A 23,635-nucleotide genomic window follows, 5' to 3' on the forward strand; every position below is an offset into this window, starting at 1 on the left:
CTGAAACGTTGGGGTAACATTTAAATGGGCACGAAATGCTAATGACATCGTTAGTACCAGTGACACCTCTTTATTACTTCTGTACGAGTGTATTTTCAGGTATAGGCACTTCTGTTATTTGCAAATAGAAGTGGGTGTTACGGCAGCTAAGAGAGCAGCACTGTGTCAGGTGGCCTGGGCCCTAGTCCCACTTCTGCTTCCAGTAAATTGATGATTAAACCTCTAAGCATTCGTTTCTTCATCTGCATATGGAGTTAGGGTGCTTGGAAGTGTGAAGCCTGAGGAAGATGATTGTAAGTCTTGGTAAATGGCAATATCAACGGCAGAAAAGAAACTGCCTGCCTGGTTGTTGAGTCTATAATTGCCACTTTCAAATGGGGCACATCCGAGCTTCATGCCCCATCCACAACGACAGTGCACCCGGAATACTTCGTGTATAAGAAGACAGCTTGAGTTTTAGTTTGTATCTATGAAAGATTGGTCCGTTCTTTTTTTAAAAAAATATATAGTTTATTGATTTTTTACAGAGAGGAGGGGAGAGGGATAGAGAGTTAGAAACATGGATGAGAGAGAAACATCGATCAGCTGCCTCCTGCACACCCCCTACCGAAGATGTGCCCGCAACCAAGGTACATGCCCCTGACCGGAATCGAACCCGGGACCCTTCAGTCCACAGGCCGACGCTCTATCCACTGAGCCAAACCAGTTAGGGCTGGTCCATTCTTTTTATACAAAAGTTTTAGATGTTATTTATTGCATTTTTAATAATAAAGCATTTTTAAATAATCGAATGAGCTTAAATCTTTCTAAAGCTATACCCAAGCAGTCTTTTTCCCCATTTTGAAACCATCTAAAACTTTTCCTAAGAATTAGCTCATAAAAGTTAGAATCCATTTACTTTAGACCTTAAACTGTGTGGGGTTTTTTTGTTTTTTTTTGTTTTTAATGTACATAAAGTAGGCCTGTGTAAGTCAAAGTATGCTAAAGGCTTTTTGGTGTTTAACTTAAATCTCAAGTATTACTACCTTACAGCAAGCATGAGAATGCTATGTATGCTCAGAGAATGCAAAGCATTTTAATCTGAGAGAGTCAAAATGGAAAATTAAATCTACCTCTAAATAACTTAGGCCCCTGTATTGACACAGTAGGTCTGAAATTGACTCTTCATTGTTAAACACATTTACACATAACTTGACTTTCAAATAGTTTTTTCTTACAAATTGCTCTTTTATGTAATTCCCATTGTTAACTCAGTAGGTCTCTGTAATCCATTATCAGTTAGCTTCATTTTAAAGGGTTTGTGTTTAGAAATTCAGAAGCTTAAGATGTAAGCCTCCCACAGGGGGAGCTGGTGTGGCACCTGCTTCCGTATAGTCTGTAACGAGGGCGTGCCCCCCAGTGAGGACTCGGCGTCATCTGATCTGGACCACATCAGCCAGCCCTCGCTGTCTTATCCTCACTGACAGTTACGGCTCATCGCAACCCCAGGTTTGCCAAAACCCTTCTAATCGAAGGGAATTACAGTTTTTTCTTATTTTTGCACAAATGGTTTGTGTGACACTAAGCCCACCATGGGGAACCTGATAATGAAATTGTGTAACTGTACCATGTGTTTTCAGTGCTCGGATCAGATCACTAACCATTCATTGATTTAGAATGTGGTAGGAATAAAACTCCAGGACACACGCGCACACACACACACACACACAGTTTATGTATACGCACAATTCAAAGAAACACAAGATGAAATAAGATGAACATTTCTTGAAGAGAGAAGACCAGAAACTGCCTATATTCAGAAAAACAGTATTTCGTCGAAACGGTGTTTTTTAAGCGTTTGCAGAGTATTCAGATCTTCAAAAGATGGTTTTCAAGTTATTTCTGGAAATTTTAATTAAGAGAAACAATGTGAGAAGGATAGAGAGACAAGGATAAGTAATCATCACCTAACCCACACCCCTCCAAAACGCCACTCGGGACAGAAACAGCAGCACTGGGACTGAGGCTTTCCTGAGTGGGTCTAGCTGGGTAGCATTTTAAAATTAAGAAGCTCACTTAATACAATAAAGCCAATTGTCTTAGGCTTCGTTAATTCACTCATTTTTATCAGAACTGGCGCCTAATCACATTTAACAGGCTATGGGCTGTCTAGAACGCTGCCAGCTTATTTGGAGTGAAATAAGTGAAAATGCAGATTTCTCTCCGCTTTGGTGACAGGAGGGATCACTGCTCGTCCTTCCCGACAGAAGGGCTGGTGCCACGTCTTCAGAAGCTGCTCATCTTTTCATCTTCGCTCCCTTTGATAGTTGAGGATCAGAAGACCAAGTGCAAACCCAGCTGTCGGGACTCGTCCCGGGCGAGCGCGGAGTCTAGGGAAGACCGACATGAGCCAAGGGCTTCGGACGCGCGGGCCCACACGCGGCTGCTGGCAGGTTCGTTCTCGCACCGCCGTTTTTCTGCCAACTTAATTGCATGCACGGGAGTGGGCTGCTTGCTCGTAGAACTGGGAGGAGTGCTGCTGTGAGAACCAGAACAATATGTAGGAATTCGCTGGGCAGTGACTTTCACAGAGAGGCTTTTTTTTTTTTTTTTTGCCATAGTTTTCCGTAAGATAGATCTTGCAGATGAGCTTTATAGTGAGTTGTTTAAACGTGTTCAGTAAGCCAAATTCCAAAGAGCTGCATTAGCAGAACTGTCCGAATCAGTTTCTCTGGTAAAACTGGCCCGGCCGGCCAGTGGTTGAGCATCGACCTGTGAACCAGGAAGTCACAGTTCCATCCTGCTGGGGTCCAACCCCAGCAGGTCCAGGGGTCCCCAAAGGTGTGGACGGAGTTGGCGAAGAAGGAAGAACACGGAGACAGTGTTCAGTTGATCAGCAGCCTAGCCAGGATCTCCAGCCAAGTTCTGGTCTGGATCTCCAGAGAGGTTCTGCTTAGGATCTCCAGCCAGGTTCTGTGTCCATGTTCTCTTGCTAGGTTCTCCAGCCAGGTTCTGTAGCCATGTTCCCTCACTAGGTTCTCCAGCCAGGTTCTGTCCAGGTTCTCCAGCCAGGTTCAGTCACCAGGTTCTAGTCAGGTTCTCTTGCCAATTTCTGTAGTCAGGTGCAGTCCAGGATCTTTTGCCATGTTCTCTCGCTAGGTTCTGTCTCTAGGTTCTGAGGCCAGTTTCTGTCCAGGATCTTTTGCCATGTTCTCTCCAGCGAAGTTCTGTCTCTAGGTTCTGTGTAGGTTCTGTGCCTAGGTTCTGTGTGTTGTTGTCTTGTTACATCTGTATTTATACCAGTTGATTCCAATCCTATCAATCTCTATTCCAAAGGTTAGGGCGTTTCTTATCTCCATTCCAGGGAGTAAAGATTATGTAGCTTAAGCATGATTGTTCGTAGTTAAAGTGATTAATTACCCGCCTGGCACTTAGTTGAGGGATTTTATTCCCTCCCTAACTTCAGGGGAAAATCCCTACCTGGGGAAACAACCTTTCTCAGAGAGGTGACCTTGGTTAAAACACATAGTGCCAAGAAGGTGAGCAAACATATTAAGAACAGTATGCCATATATGCCAGGTCCCTTGAAACAGCAAGGATGGACCGGCTCCCGGCACCATCCTAGGTCAGGGCACATGCCCGGGTTGAGGGCTTGATCCCCAGGGTGGGGCGTGTAGGAGGCAGCCGATCAGTGATTCTCATCATTGATGTTTCTATCTCTCTTTCCCTCTCTTCCTCTCTAAAATCAGTAAATAAGACTTGAAAATATATTCTGTCATTCCACAGGTTATCTTTTCACTGTGTTGATTGTTTCCTTTGATGTGAAAAATTTTTAAGTTTGATATAATCCCACTAGTCTATTTTTGCTTTCATTGCCTGTACTTTTTTTTTTTTTTTCAGCTTCTTATTTGAATTGTATTTATTGTCTTCCCAACTTCATGATTCATGACACAATGTGAAGCACCTTAGTAACACAGATTGTGATACCTGGTCAACATATTAGAGATAATTGAATCTGAATTTCTCATTTTATTTTTTTTAATTTATTTTTTTAATTAAATCTTTATTGCCGAAACCGGTTTGGCTCAGTGGATAGAGCGTCGGCCTGCGGACTGAAAGGTCCCAGGTTCGATTCCGGTCAAGGACATATACCTGGGTTGCGGGCACATCCCCAGTGGGAGATGTGCAGGAGGCAGCTGATCGATGTTTCTCTCTCATCGATGTTTCTGACTCTCTATCTCTCTCCCTTTTTATCTGTAAAAAATCAATAAAATATATTTTTAAAAAAAATAAATAAATAAATAAAATTAAATCTTTATTGTTCAGATTATTACATTTGTTCCTCTTTTTTCCCCCCATAACTCCCCTCCTCCCAGTTCCCGCCCCACCCTCCGCCCTCACTCCCCACCCACTGTCCTCATTCATAGGTGCGCGATTTTTGTCCAGTCTCTTCCCGCATCTCCCACACCCCTTCCCCCCCAAGAATAGTCAGTCCATTCCCTTTCTATGCCCCTGATTCTATTATAATCACCAGTTCATTCTGTTCATCAGATTATTTATTCACTTGATTCTTAGATTCACTTGTTGATACATATTTGTTGTTCATAATTTGTAACTTTACCTTTTTCTTCCTCTTCCTCTTCTTAAAGGATACTTTTCAGCATTTCATATAATCCTGGTTTGGTGGTGATGAACTCCTTTAGCTTTTCCTTATCTGTGAAGCTCTTTATCTGACCTTCAGTTCTGAATGATAGCTTTGCTGGGTAAAGTAATCTTGGTTGTAGGTTCTTGGCATTCATCACTTTGAATATTTCTTGCCACTCCCTTCTGGCCTGCAAAGTTTCTGTTGAGAAATCAGCTGACAGTCGTATGGGTATTCCCTTGTAGGTAACTGAGTTTCTTTCTCTTGCTGCTCTTAAGATTCTCTCTTTGTCTTTTGCTCTTGGCATTTTAATGATGATGTGTCTTGGTGTGGTCCTCTTTGGATTCCTTTTGTTTGGGGTTCTCTGCACTTCTTGGACCTGTAAGTCTATTTCTTTCACCAGGTGGGGGAAGTTTTCTGTCATTATTTCTTCAAATAGGTTTTCAATATTTTGCTCTCTCTCATCTTCTGGCACCCCTATAATTCTGATGTTGGTACGCTTGAAGCTGTCCCAGAGGCTCCTTACACTATCTTCGTATTTTCGGATTCTTTTTTCATTCTGCTTTTCCGGTTGGGTGTTTTTTGCTTCTTCGCATTTCAAATCTTTGACTTGATTCTTGCGCTCCTCTGGTCTGCTGTTGGGAGTCTGTATAGTATTCTTTATTTCAGTCAGTGTATGCTTAATTTCTAGTTGGTTCTTTATCACAACATTGAGGGTCTCGTTAGATTTCTTGAGGATCTCACTACATTTATCGGCAGTTTTTAGAAAATTATTGAAAGACCTTAAAAGTGCGGTTTTGAGCTCTATAGCTTCCATTTCTGACATCTGCGTCCTGTTTCTTTGTCTCCGCATTTTTTATGCTTTCTTGGTGCACCCCCTAGTGGTCTGTATAGTCTTGTTGTAGTTAAGCCTTGGTTGTTGTAGGTAATACTGGCGGGGATTTGACCTCCAGGCCAACTGGCTATGAGAATCAACTGTGTCTGCAGTGGGAGAACTTCTGTCCTCTAGGGAGGTGCTAATCTAGCCTTTGCCTGAGGCTATCCGGCAAATGCCTCTGTGCAGGGCTTGGGTGGGGCGGGTGGGTCGCTCAGGCTCGGGATCAACAGGGTGGGCCGGAGAGAGCAGTTATGGCTGCTCTCAGTTCCGTCCTCAGCAATCGCTGCAAACCTCGGAGAGAGAGTGCACTCGTTCCAACCGATGCCAGACAGTCCCGCTTCTCCCGTTTGAGTCTGGGTCCCTAGAGACTCGCCCGGATCTGGAGCTCAGAGTCTGCGACTCCCTCCTGATTGAAAACGCCAACCGCGCCCTCCGCCGCCAGCCCTCTCTGCATGCACTCTGCACCTTAGTATTTGACTTCAGCACTCTACCTCCTCTGAGTCTCGGTATGCTATTCTCTTTCCTCCTAGTTGTAGAACTTCCACTCAGCCAGCCTTCCTGTGGTTCTGGGTGATGTCCGTTCCATCTGTTAGTTGTATTTTTGAAGTGGTTGTTCAAGGCAGCAAACTCCAGCGTTAACCTATGCCGCCATCTTGGTTCTCTCTGGTTTTATTTTAAGAAATTATTGCCCTAGCTGGTTTGGCTCAGTGGATAGAGCGTCGACCTGTGGACTGAAGGGTCCCGGATTGGATTCCTGGTCAGGGCACATGCCCAGGTTATAGGCTCCATCCCCAGTGGGGGCGTGCAAGAGGCAGCCCATCCATGATTCTCTCTCATCATTGATGTTTCTGTCTCTCTCTCCCTCTCCTTTCCTCTCTGAAATCAATAAAAATACATATTTTTAAAAAAATTATTGCCAAATCTTTTGTCCTGAAGCTTTTCTCCTATGTTTTAGAGGTTACAGTTTTAGGCCTTAGGTTTAGTCTTTCATCCGTGTTGAGTTCATTTTCTATGTGGTGTAAGGTCAGCGTCCAACTTCGTCTTGGGCATGTTTTGTTCTTCTAGATTGTTCTGCCTACTTGGGATCTCGTGAGCTGAGTACTGTTGTCCCCATGTTCAGAGGAGGTGAGCGAGTCCCAGAGGGTGAGGGAAAGGTCCCCAGTCCCATCGCCGGTGTGGGGGGCAGAATCCAATCTCAGCCTCAAGGGCATTGCTGTATGAGTAGCTCTTTGTTCCTGACCTTCGCCGGGACACTGTGGGCTATTGTGCCTGCCAATGGGAACACGGCCATGGCTGTGGTTTCACTCGGACAATGTCCCAGCTGTTCCCTCGGGCAGCGGACCCCCCAGATGCACCCGCTGGGCTGGGACACCGCGGCTGCTTTCAGAACGAATGGGCACCCGGGACCCCAGCGCTGGCGCAGTGACGCCGTGAGCTCGCAGAGCAGCGCCGGCCGTTTAAAGAATCCATCCGATGGACCCACTTCTCAGTGTGACGTCGGCCTCGCAGTAGCCCTGGTGACTAGAGCGTTCTCGTCAGAGTGACCAAGCAACACCCTCGACAGCGTGCGTCACGACAGCATTTCCTGCGTCGTTGCCTGCGAGGCAGTGCCCGTGCTTTAATGGACCACGTGTGGCGTCAGTAACTCACGGGAATCATTACAGGAGAAAGGACCGTGTGACACCTGACTGTGTGGGGCTGTGTCCACTTAGCGAAGACCGTAGTTCAGCCAGACGTGGAGGGGAAAGGTGGCGAGTCTCCACTACGTCGTTTCTTTTTAAGCATCTCCGCCTTTTCATTGGCTCAGCGAACACTGCAGCCACTGTGTGCAGGCTCTGCAGGGGCACCGGGTAATGGGGCTGACGGTCCCATGAAACAACAGCAAGCACCCGACCCCACTGCTGGGCCCCAGTCTGCTGGGCAGATGGGAAAATAAGTGGCTGATTTCAATACAGTGCGACACACGTGTGCGTGTGCGTGTGCGTGCATTGTGTGTGCGTGTGCCCGAGCACGCACGGGAGGGCCGTCTCTCAGACGGGGAGGCCAGGGCTTCTTATGACAACCCTTTACCTGACTCTGGACGTGCAGAGGCAAAGTGTGAGCACGTGTGGCTCAGAGTTCAGCAGATGGGACCATGAAGGGAGGAGGTGGCTGAGAGGTGTCTGATTTATGGGTGAAGCGGTTCTAAGGCCTCAGGAAACCATAGTTAAGATTCAGGATCCTAAAAACTCAAAAGCAAGCTTTCACAGTCAAGTAGCAGTGTTAAAGGCCCAGGACGCCCCTAGCCGGTTCGGATCCGTGGACAGAGCGTCCGCCCGCGGACGGAAGGGCCCCGGGTTCGGTTGAGAACAAGGGCACACACCTCGGTTGTGTGCAGGAGGCAACCAGTTGATGTTTCTCTCTGTCCCTCCCTCTCCCTTCCACTCTCTCTAAAAGTCAATGGGAAAGTATCCTCGGGTGAGGAGAACAACAGAAAGTACAGGAGTGGGCGAGGCGTGGCGTTCTTTTTAAAACAAGCAAATTCTTGGGTTCTTCGAAGGCCCTGAATGACTGAAGTGAATGAGAGTCCGGCCTGTCGATGAGGCCGGAAGGCGACTTGGACCCCGAGGTGGGAGGTGGCTGTGCGGGGAACGTGCCGGGACCTGCGAGAGCCGCCCGTCTGCGAGCCACAGCTCAGCTCCGGACGCCCACGCGGAGGCCGGGAGTGAGCAGAGGGTGGTCTTTGGCGATCATCGGTGTTGTCGCACCCAGAGGACTACGCTGTGCCACCAAAAGGGCCAGATTTGACCCCCAAAAGGTGGGTCTCCCCACTTAGCTGCAGATCCCACCCACCCCACTGCCTCCGATTCCTAATGAGCAGTAACTTCCCAACACAGTTATTAATGTCTGTTTAATATGCTTATAATTTGATAGACATTATTAGCTCATTTAGAGCACAAATTAGATTTCATTTAACTACATGGACTAAATTATATTTATTGAATTAGATAGGCCAGAAAAAGAGTCAATTAACTTTTTAATGAATTAAAATTTTGGAGCAGTTGATTAAGTTATACATGTCCAGCATTAATGTGCAAAGTTTATCCTTCAACTGTTTCATACAGTCAACATTAAGATGAAAAAATCTATTTCTAGAGTTTACCCCAACTTCACACTAATTTCTATAAACTCTGGAGATCTTTCCATCATTCCCTTGCGATTTTCTTGCTGAAAAACAGCAAAATGGCATGTTGGCTCTTAAGCCACTCGGGAGATGTGCTCTGGACACAGCGAGGAGACACGCCTCTCCCCTGCCTCCTCCCTGCAGCCCCAGACCGCCAGGCACAGGCGCCCCTCACCGTGCACCCCTCCTGTGGGTGAGAGGAAGAGCAGCCCGGCCACTGGCTCGGGGCTCGAGCACCGACCTAGGAACCAGGAGGTCACGGTTCGATTCCCGGTCAGAGCACAGGCCCCAGTGAGATCAATAAAAATATATTTAAACAAAAACAATGCCCAGCGGAAGGGTTTGTTACCTGCAAGGAGAGGAAGAGGCGGGAGGGAGCAGCGAGGCATGGGGAGAACTGTCTCAGGTTCCCCATCACTGCCCAGCCCAGCCTGTTTCCTCCTAACCACTGTGGGGGTGCCTCACTGTGGGGGGTGCCTCACTGTGGGGGAGCCCCGCCGTGGGGGTGCCCAGCCCTGGGGGTGCCCTACCGTGGGAGTGCCCAGCCGTGGGGGTGCCCAGCCCTGGGGGTGCCCAGCCCTGGGGGTGCCCTGCCATGGGAGTGCCCAGCCGTCGGAGTGCCGAGCCCTGGGGGTGCCCTACCGTGGGGGTGCCCAGCCCTAGGGGTGCCCCGCCTCGGGTTCCCTGGGCACCTGGGCTCCTGGGCTGCAGGACTCTGTGATGCTCCAGTTCCCCGGGAAGTGCTCCTCCCCAGGCCAGCCGCCCACCCCACGCTGTAACCCCCCCCACACACACAACCACCCCCCCAGGGCTCCGCTGGGGCTGTTCCTCCCCTGAAGCGCTCCGTGGCCCCGCAGGTCTCCCGTCCTCCCTCAGGGAGCTGTCAGCACCTGCAGCTGGCAGGACGCCGGGGTTGTCTGGCTCCTCTGTCTGCTGTGGTCAGTCTATAAATACTATTTTTTCATGTGTGAGTTTTACTAATGTGAGAGGAAGGGAGGGAGAGAGATGGAAACATCCGTGATGAGAGAGAATCACTGATCGGCTGCCTCCTGCACGCCCCACACTGGGGATGGAGCCCACAACCCGGGCAGGTGCCCTGACCAGGAATTGAACCCTGACCTCCTGGTTCCTAGGTCGATGCTCAACCACTGAGCCACACCAGCCCGCCTCTCGATTGCACTTTGATTTTAGCTTCTTGGCACTTTCCTGTGTCACCCTGAACTCATGCTTCCCAGACAACTGGTCAGTTTCCATCATCCCCTGTATCTCTCTGTCTATCTCTCTCTCTCTCTCTCTCTCTCTCTCTCTCTCTCTCTCTCTCTCTCTTTCTCTCTCACACACACACATACACACACACACACACACACACCAGTCAGAGCCTCGGGTTTACATGGATACGGCTCAGCCTTTAAACCAGGGAATTCGCACCTTATGACAATGGAAAGGGAAAGGAATTACCCGCCCTGAGCTGGAAGCCGTCTGGGTTCCAACGGACAGCGTGCAGCGTGGGCCTGTCTCCCGAAGAGGAGAGGACCCAACCCACGACCTGAAATGTCGGCCCCCTTACAGCGTCGTGCGGGGGGAGCCGCGGCTCTGCCGCGGGCTGAGGGCGTCCGTCTTTCCGGTCAGCAGGATATTGTTCAAATCCTGTTTCTAAAAAAACAACCAGTTAGGATGACTTCATCCCTGCCAGCGGGATTATGATTCCTGCTTTGAAGCCACCGGCAGCTCAGCTGCTTCTGACGTGTCAGGTCTGCCTGGAAACAGCCTTGGTGTGAATGAATCACCGAGCAGAATCTCTCCTCTTCTTTTAAGCCTCGCCAGACATTTTCCCATTGATTTTTAGGGAGAGGGAGAGAGAGGAAAAGGCAGGGCGAGATCCATGTGAGAGAGACACATCGATGGGTTGCCTCCTGCATGAGCCCTGACCAGGGCCCGAGCTGGGGAGGAGCCTGGGACTGAGGTATGTGCCCTTGACCTGACTCGAACCCAGGACCCTTCAGTCCGCAGGCTGACGCTCCACCTACTGAGCCACACCAGCCAGGGCGAACCCAACTATTTCTTCATCCTGACTTACGTAGGGCACCCAGCGGGGCCCCTGCCTGCTAGCAGCTCGCACTACGAGACAGGACAGATGTGCACCGATAGGGTGTCCCCCCAACACGGACGCACACACTTTGAATAGCGATGAAGGCGGTGTTCATTAAAATACACTGCATTTTCAACACTGAGCTACCAGCTGTTAAAGGGTACGTCCACTTTGGGGGGCACCCTGTATGTGTATATGTGTTTATGGATGAACACGAAAAACACCCGAATTACATGCCAGGGAGTAGGAGAACCCAGGACTGCAGTTTTTCCTCTGAAATCAATAACAATATGTTTAAAAAATCATCTTTGCATCACTGCACCGGTACCACCCTATCTTTTTTAAAAATATATTTGTATTGATTTCAGAGAGGAGGAGAGAGGGAGAGAGAGCGGAACAAACATCAGTGATGAGAGAGAATCTTTGATCTGCTGCCTCCTGCACGCCCCCACTGGGGACCGAGCCCACACCCCTGGCCTGTGCCCTGACCCGGAATCGAACTGTGACCTCCTGGTTTGTAGATCGATGCTGCACCACCGAGCCACGCCTGTGGGCAACACCATATCTTTATTTATTATTTTTGTTTATTATTTATTTCCCACCGTAGCTTTAAAAAAAGAAAAAAAAAAAAGGTGAGGCTGCCGGATTCCCGGGGTGTGAGCCAGGAAATTCCTCTCCCTGGCCTGTGTGTGAGGGCTTGTGTTTTGGTTTTGCCTGACATGACTTGCGAGTGAGGCTTTTTATCTTAGACAAACGGTGTCTGGTTCGGGAGCGAGGCCTTTAGGAAATTCCCTTCCTCTCAAGCCCCTGAGTCAGTGCCAACCCGTGTCCACCCGTGACCCAGTGCAGCCGGCTCCCTGCTCCCTCCCGCTGCCCACGGGTCCTGGAGGTGCCCCAGAGCCAGTGTGGGCGGGACTCGGTCTCAGCTCCCCCTTTCCGCCCCGGGGCACCACCGCTCACTGGCCAGTCCCCCTCCCCTCACTGGCCAGTCCCCCTCCCCTCATGGCCCCCATGGCTCCCACTCTCGGAGGCCTTCCTGGAGGAAGGGTCCTGTGAACCAGGCAAGGCCTGGGCCCCGCCTCCTAGCCTCCGCTCCTGGGCGGGGAATAACGCCCACCTGTGCTGGAGGCACGCTGGGGACAGTCACTGCGGGGAGCTGTATGTGGGTTTCCTCACCTCCCACAGCCCTGACCTGTGGGTCCATAGTGTTCCCACTTTACAGATCGGGAAACCGAGGCCCGGCTAGTAGAATACATTTCACAAGGTCACTGGCGGGAAGGAATGTTGTTTCTTCCCATGGACGCTGGCAAGGAGTGTTTGGACTATGATTTCTGTCTGATGCAGGGCTGGGCGGGCGGGGGGGCGGCCACAGTCAGGCAGAGCCCAGGTGGCTCGCTACGTGGGGAGGAAGCAGAAGAGCAGGTGTCAGGTCTGTCTGGGTGGAAAGAGCAGAATGATGTGATCACAAGGAAACTGATGTCTGTCCATCTGCAACTGCTCTTAGCAAATCCTCGCCGGGGACCCGAGGCCTCACAGCTTCGTGGGCCTTTCCCTGGACGGCCCCGTTCCAGAGCCTGCCCTGGTATGCACCCGACCAGCATTCTTCCCCTATCGCGTGGCCTCTACCTGCTCGCTCCATTGACGAAGCAAATGCTCGCTGCTGTGTATTCGGGCGCGATGCCAGGCTGGGGACAATGGTAACAAAGGCCAGTGAGCCACCAGCCAGCGCGGCTCAGAGGTGGAGCGTCGACCTAGGAACCAGGAGGTCAGGGCAGGAGGCAGCCGATCGATGATTCTCATCATTGATGTTTCTGTCTCTCTCTCCCTTCCTCTCTGAGATCAATAAAAATGTATTAAAAAAATTAAAAGGGCCAGTGTGCCTTCCTTGACAGCATTCACACTCTCAAGCTGCACGTGACACAAGTAAGTGCTAACTTACCATCGAGGTGTTTAAAGCAGAGATGGGGTGTGGGGGTCACGGTTCACATCTGTGAGAGCCGACGATGGGAGAAGTGGCCCCTGGAGGGGGCTGGGCAAAGGAGAAAGAAATGACACAGGTCTGAATCTGGAAAACATTTGTTTCAGCCGACACACTCCCCTTCCTCATTTTCTGTCTTATTCTCAACGGCTCCACACTTCGAAGTCCTCTCTACTGAATGCCCACGCTCCCCGCACCCACCCCACACCCTGCCCACGCCCCAGTCTCTCTCCAACCGGAGCCCCCCCAAAATGCACGTGTCCTCATGTCGCCTCACTCCCAGGCCTGGCTCTGCCGTACAATTACACAGCTGTGACCACACTGCATGGAGGAGGCGAAGGCCGCCCCCTGCCTCGCCCACACCCACCGGCCCCGCCGACCTTGGTACCGGCATCTTGACTTGACTATTAACGTGCCTGGCTAGACACCCTCTACCTTCGCCCTGGACGGTGTGGCGCAGTGGATACACCATTGGCCCATGGACGGAAGGTTGTGGGTTCGATTCCGGTCAAGGGCACGTACCTCAGTTGCAGGCTCGATCCCCGGCCCCGGGCAGGGTACGTGCGAGAGTCAACCAGTCGACGTGTCTCTCTCGTCGATGTTTCTCTGTCCCCCCCCCCCTTCCACTCTCTCTAAAAATCCATGGGGAAATACCCTCGGATGAGGATTAACAACAACAAAACACCTGCTTTCAGCCCCTGCTCGCTAGGTGTGGCAGATGACTAAGTTCTGGCAGACGATAGACCGTGTTCTCAGAGCTTCCGGAAGGTCCTGACCAGGATGGCCTGGGGCTGCGCCTCTCTCCTCCACGCTCTCTCCTGCGGCCGAGATGGCAGATGGGCGTGTGAGGGAAAAGCCCACATTCCCGGCTCTTCCCAGGGCCCGCCCTCCAGGCTCTGCCCACTCAGAGCCTCCACACCCACTGGCAGGAGACGGGGTTCCCTCGCACCAGCAGGCCTGCCCCACCAGCTGGGCCCCCCAAACCAGCTCAGTCCTGACCCCGTCCACCCGGGGCCGCGCCAGATCACACCCCCGAGGCCGCCGCCCTCCACCCGCTCCGGACGCGCCGTGGCCTGTGCTGGATGGACACAGCTCCAAGTCACAGGTTCCCCAGTTAACTTGCTGGTGGCTCACAGCTCAGGGAACAGAATGCTCACGGGATCTCCCTTTATTTTCTTTCTTTTTTTAATTTTTTTATTTTTTTTTAATTTTTTTTTATTGATTTTTTACAGAGAGGAAGGGAGAGAGATAGAGAGTTAGAAACATCGATGAGAGAGAAACATCGATCAGCCACCTCCTGCACATCTCCTACTGGGGATGTGCCCGCAACCCAGGTACATGCCCTTGACCGGAATCGAACCTGGGACCTTTCAGTCCGCAGGCCGACGCTCTATCCACTGAGCCACACCGGTTTCGGCGGATCTCCCTTTATTACGGACGGAGGGAACCAGGAGGGAACCAGGGGCGCTGGATGGAGAGGTGCGGGGGGGGGGGGGGGCGGAGCCCCCACGCACCTGCTGTTGCCTGGCAACCTCCTCCTCTTCGGGGCTTTCCGCACTCGCCGCATGACATGACGGAGCTGCCAGGGGAAGGTGCTTCTATGGCAACAAGCACCTGGTTCGTCGCCCTCGGGAATCCCCAGGCTCCGGGGGACGGGGAGCGGCCGCACCTGCTGCTGTGAGGAGCCCCGTGGCCCAGGCAGCAGCTGGTCCGGGCGCAGCCCTGGGCACCGGAGCCCTTCTTCATCCTCTTTATTTTTAATTTTATTGATCTCAGAGAGGGAGGGAGGTGGGAACATCAGTGATGAGATTCTTCACGGTCGGCTGCCTCCTGCACGCCCCGACTGAGGACGGAGCCCACAACCCGGGCCTGTGCCCGACCAGGAATCGAGCCCCGACAACCACTGAGCCACACTGGCCGGCAAGGAGCCGGAGGTTTCGAATGGACCTTTTTGTTTTGGGTTTGCTGTTTGCTGTGAGGACATTTAACCAGCACATCATCGTTTCCAATGATGTAACGCCGCCTCCGGCGAGGGTCCGAGGACGGCTGTGACCGTGAACACTCCCGCGGCCGCCTCCTGGTCAGCGGAGCTTCGTGGGCACTTCCTCTCCATCCCGAAACGCCATGCGCTGCGTTCACGTCCTCCCACGGCCCCCTCCCTCCGGCACAAAGTGCTCAGATGCTGGCAGACAGCCGGACAGAACCTGCGCTGATGGAGGCCAAAGGGAAACCCCCTTTCACTTGGCGAACGTTACTGAGACGGAGTGTGTGGCCCAGGCAGGGGCGGCTGGGGGGAGGCATGTTAATTACAGGGTTCAGAGGCTTAACAGGCTCCGGAAGATGTCTGGAACCTCCAGCTCTACAAGGGAGATTTGCTGAGACTGGCACCAACTGGGACCAATCCTCGGAGGAGGAGGAGGAGAAGGAGGAGGGGGAGGAGGAGGGGGAGAATGGGGGGAGGAAGAGGAGAAAATATAAAAGAAAAAATATTCCGTGGGGTGACACTCCAGTATCAAACCCAAAGGTAAACGATTCTGCAGAAAAGATTGTAATTCAAGGACGAGAACATAAAAATGGTTGACACTAAAGTAACAGAATTAGAAGGAAAAGGGGGCGGTGTTTGGTTAAGAACCGGGGCTGTTGTGCACAGTCTGCTGGGCCCGTGTGAGTGTGTGCCACACCCATGCTACACGCGTGAGAAGCACGGCCCTGAGGTTACATTCCTCGGCTCCGGCCAGGCCTCGCACGGAGGGGCCGGCGCACATTCCCGGCTCCTCGGAGGCAGCGTGCTGGCTGCTTGGCCTCCACAGGGAACATTTAAGGGGAATAACTTACTGAGACTCTTGGGGAAAGTGTGTCAGAGACGACATTTCCCAGCTGGGAGCTAGTTCGTGGCCTCGCCGTTAATAATAAAACCTCCCGCCTCTCCCACCTGCTTGGAAAGCACAGCAGCCCGTCCGGCCGGGTGTGGCTCCGTGGTTGGGCGTCAACCCAGGAACCAGGAGGTCACAGGTCCGATTCCCGGGCAGGGCACAGGCCCGGGTTGTGGGCTCGATCCCCAGTGGGGGGCCTGCAGGAGGCAGCCGACCCATGATTCTCTCTCATCCTTGAGGTTTCTATCTCTCTCTCCCTCTCCCTTCCTCTCTGACATCAACAAAAATCTATTTTAACAAAGAACAAAGCACAGCTGAGTGAGGCCTGGAGAAGGGAGGCGACCCTCGCAGCTCCGCTCAGGCTCAGGGTCACAGCCCAGGCGTCCGCACCCCCAGGCCCACCGGGCTCCTCCAGGCTCTGCCCCCAGCCGGGTGACAGCAACCCCACCCGCGGGAGCAGACCCACCAAAGCCGGCTTCGCGGCTGCACACGGGAGCCCAGCAGCTCCCAGAAGCGCTGGGAGTGGAGCGGGGAGCGGATTCTTCCGGGCTCGGGGTTGTGTCTCTGGAACCGAGGAATGAGCCCGTGACCAGAGGCATTTATCGCAACAAACACAGGCTTCAGATGGGTGGCCCTGGGCCTTCTGCTCTCCCCTTGTACCTGCTGGAGGCCCACCCTCTGTCCACCGGCCGCCTGGCTCCGTGGTTGAGCGTCGACCCAGGAACCAGGAGGTCACAGTCTGATTCCCGGGCAGGGCACAGGCCTGGGTTGTGGGCTCCATCCCCAGTGGGGGGCCTGCAGGAGGCGGCCGATCCATGCTTCTCTCTCATCATGGATGTTTCTCTCTCTCCCTCTCCCTGCCTCTCTGAGATCAATAAAGTATATGTTAAAAAATGCTCCCAGGTTTGAGAAACATCGAAAACCTTGTCACTGAAGCGTGTGGTCCCGGACCAGCGTGTGCTGACCGGGAGCTGGTTAGAGGAGCAGAGAGTGAGGCCGCAGGGCGGGCGGCTGAGCGAGAATCTGAGTTCCGCCCAAACCCCCAGGCGGCTCAAGCCCCGCGTGGCCCCAGGCCTGGGAAGCCTGCTCTGGAGACCTCTGCTCCTCGATGATTCGATGATTCGTTCCCTCTCGGGGGCCAGGCAGCGATTACATGATGAATAAGAGACGAGGGGAGGTGGGCTCAGGACAACAGCCCTGCGTCTCTGACCCTGGAGGGCGTGAGGCCCACACTTGGGGCTGCCAGGTGGGTGTGAACTGCAGGTGAGGGAAGCTGTTCCGTTAGGAAAATGGTGTCCCAGATACTGCATGAGACGTACATCACGTCCTGCAGCTCGGCCTGAACCTGATGCTGGAACCCGAGGCAGCCAGGCCTCCTGCGTGTGCGGCTGCTTCTGAGCCTCGGTCTCTCCCCTGGAGGCTCCCCGGGAGAAGGGGGGCCGACGCCACAAATGGCCAGGAGGCTGCCCAGCCGTCTAGACTCGTGGCTGCGGGCTGTGCGGCTCCTGGGGCAGGGCTGTGACTCACCCTCGGAGCCGCTGGGGCCGGGAGGCGGACCTGCTGACTCAGCGGACAGAAGCCTGGCAAAGGCTCCCCCCGCCCGGCCCCACGGAGCCAATGTGCAGAGCGAACGGCTGCGTCCACACACTTCCGTTCGGTGACGGACAGACGTGTCCACGTTTGTTCCGCGTATGCCCTCAGAGCGGGTGTTTTCCTGAACAATTGCAGCCGCGCGGCCTCCTCCGAGGCCACTTTCCAGGACTGCACTCCGGAGCCGGTGTCTCAACATCGTCTGCGGTTCGCAAGCAACCGGGGGTCCCGGGGGCAGCGCTGGGGGTGTGGGTGGGAGGCCGCCCCCCGCCTGTCACCAGCCAGCGGGCTTTGTCACTCCAGGCGGATCTGAGATTTGAGCCCTGCGGCCTGCAGCGATGGTATGATTTTATCGACACCTGACTCCTCAGATGGCTGCAGTCCCCGGGTTCACCCTGGCCTACCGTTTTGCCATTTTAAAATAAGGCCTCTGGCCCTGGCCGGCGTGGCTCAGTGGTTGAGCATCGTCCTGCACACCTAAGGGTCCCGGGTTCAATTCCCAGTCAGGGCACAGGCTGGAGTTGCGGGCTCAATCCCCAGTGGGGGGTGTGCAGGAGGCAGCTGACCCATGATGCTCTCTCATCACAGATGTTTCTCCCTCTCCCTTCCTCTCTGAAATCAATACAAATCAATCATCAATCAAGCCAGCCTAGGCTTTGGCCTTGCAAGATGGAGACCCTGCACACCTGGCCCTGCTCTTGGACCTGCCTCCAGTCTGGGAATTCTGCTCACATGTCCGCTGAAGGGGGGCGGGGGGTCCCACTGCCAAGAACATTTGAACACCAGTGAGTGAAAGCGGGAAGGAACCAGAAGGGAAAGCTGGTATCAGACATTATCAGACGCTGCTCTCAGCTGCGATGGAAATCGAGCTCGGCCTCGCCTTTGCCCTCGGGAGGTGGTGAGAACAGAAAACCCTCCACAGCCAGAATCTGTCCCGGGATCTTTTGGGGTCAGCCTGCAGGGCTTGGCCAGAGTGAGAGTGAAACCCCTTGTGGTGAAAATCCCACTTTCCATTCCCAACAATCTCCCTCCTCCAGCCACAGCTGTGAGACTCGAGCTGCTAAATAAAGAGAAGACAAGCAGGTATCTACAGACGGCATAGGAGGCCTTCCCGGCTTCCAGGGGCCTGGAGATTCCCTGAGGCCCACCGCCCCTACCCCCACCCTTCGCCTGGAGAAAGGTGGGAGGAAGGAAGGGAAGGGCTGTGGAGGCAGTGAGGGGGAGGGGAGGAGGTTAGAGGACTGCGTGCGGAGCGGATCCTGTTTTTTTCCACTGCACTGGGCCCGCCGCAGGGCCAGGTGACTAAGCTAATGAAGGCTGGATCCCAGCTACGGGAACAGGAAGACTTGGTGCACAATGGAGCAGAACCTGGAGACGAAATAACACGGAACCGCTCATTTTCGCACCGAGGGCAGTATAAAGCTGGGAGAGACCAGAGCCCATCACATCCAATTCTTCCAGCTTGTATGTACCATTGCTAACCATGCTGTTCAGTTTGGGAGGCACTAGCCACATGTGGCTATGAAAGTTAAATAAAATTTAATGTAGCCCGAGCTGGTTTGGCTCAGTGGATAGAGCGTCGGCCTGCAGACGGAAGGGTCCCAGGTTCAACTCCAGTCAAGAGCACAAGCCAGGGCTGTGGGCTCCATCCCCAGTTGGGGGCGTGCAGGAGGCAGCTGATCAGTGATTCTCTCTCATCATTGATGTTTCTCTCTCTCTCTCTCCCCCTCTCTCTTCCTCTATGAAATCAATAAAAAATTATTTAATAAAATTTAAAGTGTAATTTCTCAGTTACACTGACCACATTTCACGGGCTCAGTCATCCCATCTGCCCAATGGGAGTGTTTGGGGCAACACAGGTGCGGAATGGTTCCATCATGTGGACAGTTCCATTCAACAGCTCCCCTCTATCCCCCCCACCTGAGCTTGAAATTTTTTTAAAAATATATTTTTATTGATTTCTGAGAGGAAGGGAGAGAGGGAGAGAGAGAGAGATAGAAACATCAATGATGAGAGAGAATCATGGATTGGCTGCCTCCTGCACGCCCCCAACTGGGGATCAAGCCCCCAACCTGGACATGTGCCCTGACTGGGAATTGAACCGTGACCTCCTGGTTCATAGGTCAACCCTCAACCACTGAGCCACGCCGGCCGGACTTGAATTATTTTTAAGGAGTGTCATTCCCTCTTGGTTTTAGGCCAGACACAGTTGTTACACTGCCCTTGAAGTTTTCTTCCATATATTTATTGTTTAGGTTTATGGAAAGATTTATTCTCCGTTAGGAACTTTTTATTACAGTCACAGTTGTAAAATTTTGTGAATGATGAAGATATTAGAAACTAAAGTAGAATAATTAACCGGAAACAGGATTAAAATGTTAACTCAGTTTTGTAAAGAACCTCACTTATGCCTAAGAGCATTAGTCAATGTAACCACCTCTACAATAGTAGTTATTTTTTCAAAACTCAAAAGAAAAAGAACTAACTGTAGAAAGAACTCTATGCTTCACAAAAATGCTGACTATGCACCAAACCTTTATTTAATTCTTTTATGTGTCTAGGAGCTAAACCTAATGCAGTTATGTGATTAAGAGCTTTGTATCTACGCCCCTAGTGCAGTGGTCGGCCAACCGCGGCTCGAGAGCCAAATGTGGCTCTTTGGCCCCTTGAGTGTGGCTCTTCCAGAAAATACCACGTGCGGGTGCGCACGGACAGTGCGATTGAAACTTCGTGGCCCATGCGCAGAAGTCGGTTTTCGGCCTGGGCGAGTCTGTTTTGAAGAAGTGGAGTTAGAAGAAGTGGGGGGTGTCGGTCGGTTGGGCGACCGGAGACGTAGTGCGGGGGAGGTACACTGTTTTGAGGTACATTTGCTGAGGTCTACCCCTTCCAGCTCTCCCATCCACACTCGTCTATCTGAAACAAGTACACAAGACGAGTGTGGATGGGAGAGTTGGAAGGGGTCGACCTCAGCGAACGTACCTCCATCAGACTGAGGACGTTTTTAGCAAAGGCCAGCTTAGGAGGACCCTAATGAAGTTAATAACAATGTACCTACCTAGATAGTTTAAGTTTAAAAAATGTGGCTCTCAAAAGAAATTTCAATCCTTTTCCTGTTGCTATTTGGCTCTGTTGACTAATGAGTTTGCCGACCACTGCCCTAGTGAATGTAATCATTTCCTATTAAATCCAAATATGTAACATTTTATGAAAATTCCCTGTCCTTTTTCCATAATGACAGAAGGAGGAAATCTTTAATTAGTCTCCAAGTGTTTAGAGGAAGTAAGACTGGAGAGTTTAGAAAACCCCCTCAATGAATCATTTAAAAGGGACAAAATTGGTGAAGGCACTAATTCATCTAAAAGAATATTGCTCACAATAACTTAATTCATACTTCCTTTATTAATACCAACAACTGAGAGAGAGAGAGAGAGAGAGAGAGAGAGAGAGAGAGAGACATCAATGGTGAGAGAGGACCACTGATTGGTTGCCTCCTGCATGTCCCCACATTGGGGATCGAGCCCACAACCCGGACATGTGCCCTGACGGGGAATCAAACCGTGACCTCCTGGTTCATATGTTGACACTCAACCACTGAGCCAGGCCAGCCAGGCTATAACTATTTTCTTCATGGTGAAACTTTAGTAGATTTAGACCATTTTTAGTCTTTACTCAAATCATAGTTCAGTGACTCTTTCACAATTTCTTCTTAGACAAACCTTTCCAAGTTAGTAGACCTTACTAGATGAATACAACCAATAGTAAAGTTTGATTTAAATATTTTATTGGTAAACATTAAGCTGTAAAAAGTTCAGAGGAAGGAGGGAAGGTAAAGATAATTGTTAATTTTCCGATCGCTTTGAATATATTACACCCCCTTACCTTTGTTTATTCCTATACTGTATGCTGTGTATTTTACATTGTAAAAGGCAGCTTCCTGCCAGTGAGCGTGAGCTTGGAGCCAGACCATCACGCGTCCAGTCTGCCTCTGCCACGACCTCTGTGACCTTGAAAACATGATTCAATCTCGAAGAAATGAGTCTTTTCACCTTTACATTGTGACGACTCGTGGAATCTACCTGGCAGGGTTTTAGGACTCATACATGACTTCATATGCACACAAAGTCCCCAGTGAGCGCCCAACGCACCATCAGGAAGCTGATGAAAACGTTAGCTATCACTAGGTCTCCAGACGGAGGAATTAATTCCATCGCTGAGCTCCATGTTGAGCTCAGAAGATACAAAAGCAACATTCGGGTGTGGCTCCTGGTGGGATGCTTCCTGGACTAGCATGTCTGTCTCCCACACCAGCGAGGGGAGGTTTTCAGTCATTATTTTTTCAAACAGGTTCAATTCCTTGCTCTCTTTCTCCTCCTTGTAGTCCCCCTACAATGCGGATATGTTATGCTTCATGTTGTCCCAGAGGTCCCTTATACTATCCTCATTTTATTTTGTTATTTTATTTAAAAATATTTTTATTGGTTTCAGAGAGAGGAAGGGAGAGGCGAAGAGAGAGACAAACATCCATGATGAGAGAGAGTCATCTATCGGCTGCCTCCTGAAGGGGCCCGCAACCCGGGCATGTGCCCTGACGGGGAATTGGACTGTGACCCCCCTGGTTCATAGGCCAGTGCTCAACCACAGAGCCACACCAGCCTGCTGCGCTAGCCTCATTTTAAAAAAATTACTTCCCTGGGCAAGTGTACGCATCCTTTTATGTTCATTCATTCACCATTTTATTGATTGTTTGCATTCTGCTTGGCAAGGTGCTGGGACTTGGGAATATGAAGAAAAGGATCCTCTCTCTCCGCCCTCCCTCCCCCCTTCCCAATCCTGCCCCTGAGGAGGCTGGGTCAGAGGGCGGGGCCAGCAGGGAGGGTAGGAATCACTTTAAAAAGAAAAGAAAAGAAAAAGTCAAAGGTTCCTGATGGCAGGAAGTCTGTCTGTCCATCTCAGTCCCTGGCACCCAGCTTACGGACAGCAAGCCAGCCCAGGGCCTGTTCAGTAGGCGCAGGGCACACACTCTCCTTTCTGCGCTAAAACCCCATTTCTACCCAAACCCCAGCCTTTGGCTTCAGCTGGCACAGAGGTTAGGCTGTGACCGGTCGGACCCATCTGACAGGGTTGTGCGGGCTCCGCCTCGCCAGCCCTCTCTGGGCCTTTTCCTGGGGATTGAGCCCTTTTCCAAGGTCACAAAGGTCAGGGCAGAGCAGACTGAGCACGGGATGGTCTGGCTCCAAGTGAGGCTGTCACCCGGCCTAAGCTCTGCCGGCATCTGCGAGCTTGTAGTTAAGCCCAGTGAGTGTGCGCGTGCATGTGAGTGTGTATGTGTGTGCATGTGAGTGTGTATGTGTGTGCATGTGTGTATGTGTGTGCATGTGAGTGTGTATGTGTGTGCATGTGTGTATGTGTGTGCATGTGAGTGTGTATGTGCGTGCAGGTGTGTGTATGTATGTGTATATGTGTGTGAGTGTGTGCATGTGTGTGTGGGGGGGGAGTGTGTGTGAGTGGGGGGGGAGGGGGGGGAGGGGAGGAGGACCACCCAGTAGGAGGCTCCCGGGGCCGCGGGGCGCAGAAACGCGGGGCGGACAAGTGCGGGGTTCAGAGCAGAAGCCGCGGGGAGGGGGAGCCCCCGGCGCCGGGTGGGGGCGGGCGCGGGCGGGTCCGACCCCAGGAGCGCGGTCTGGGCCTCCGAGGTCTGGGCCTCGGCACGGACAGACGGGCGGCGGCGGCCAGGGCGCCCAGGAAGTGGACCGGCTCCGGGCGGGAGGCGGCCCCGCCCCCACTTCCTCCCGCGGCCCCGCCCTCCCCGCCCTCCCCCCGGCCCCTCCCCCCGCCCCGCACCAGGCGGCCCGGTCCCGGGAGAGGAGAGGCCCCGCCGCCGCCCGCGCCCGCCGCCCGCTCCGGCCGGCTCCCTGCGCCTCGGGAGGGCGGCCGCGGCCCGTGCGCCCCGCGATGGCCTCCCCGCCGCGCCCCCCGCGCCCCGCGCGCCCCGCCGCCGGGCTGCTCCTGGCCGCGCTGCTGCTGCCCGTCTGCGGCGCCTTCAACCTGGACGCCGACAGCCCCGCCGAGTACGCGGGCCCCGAGGGCAGCTACTTCGGCTTCGCCGTGGACTTCTTCGTGCCCAGCGCGTCCTCGTGAGTGTCCGCGGGTGGAGGGGATCCGGGGGAGACCTCGGGGAGACCTCGGGGGACGCCCCCCCCCCCCCGCTGGTGTAGGTTCCGGGGATGGCGCGTCTGGGGAGAGGAGCCCGAGGCCCCCACCTCCGCTCCGCTCCCCTCCGCTCCCCTCCGCTCCCCTCCGCTCCCGGGAGGGGCACTTGGGAGCGACCTGGGCTGGGAACCCGGGAAGTGCAGACGGACCCAGGCGGGCCGGGCCGGGCCGGGCCAGCTTCGCCCCGCATTCCCGGCGCCCCGAGCCTGGCCGGGGTTCCCGCTCCCTCCGCAG

General features: G+C 52.9%; 1 protein-coding gene across 1 annotated transcript in view; it reads left to right on the forward strand.

The window, feature by feature from the left end:
• Positions 1-23,101: 23,101 nt before the first annotated feature.
• The window catches only part of ITGAV (integrin subunit alpha V), a 56,420-nt gene continuing 55,886 nt past the window's right edge, over positions 23,102-23,635 (forward strand). The window contains exon 1 of the mRNA XM_081095551.1: positions 23,102-23,325. Coding sequence (XP_080951677.1) covers positions 23,144-23,325 — 182 coding nt within the window. The 5' untranslated portion in view covers positions 23,102-23,143. The remainder of the gene's footprint in view (positions 23,326-23,635) is intronic.

This window comes from Myotis nattereri (genome assembly GCF_964212035.1).
Source record: "Myotis nattereri genome assembly, chromosome: 7".
In the NCBI taxonomy this organism is placed as follows: Eukaryota; Metazoa; Chordata; class Mammalia; order Chiroptera; family Vespertilionidae; genus Myotis; species Myotis nattereri.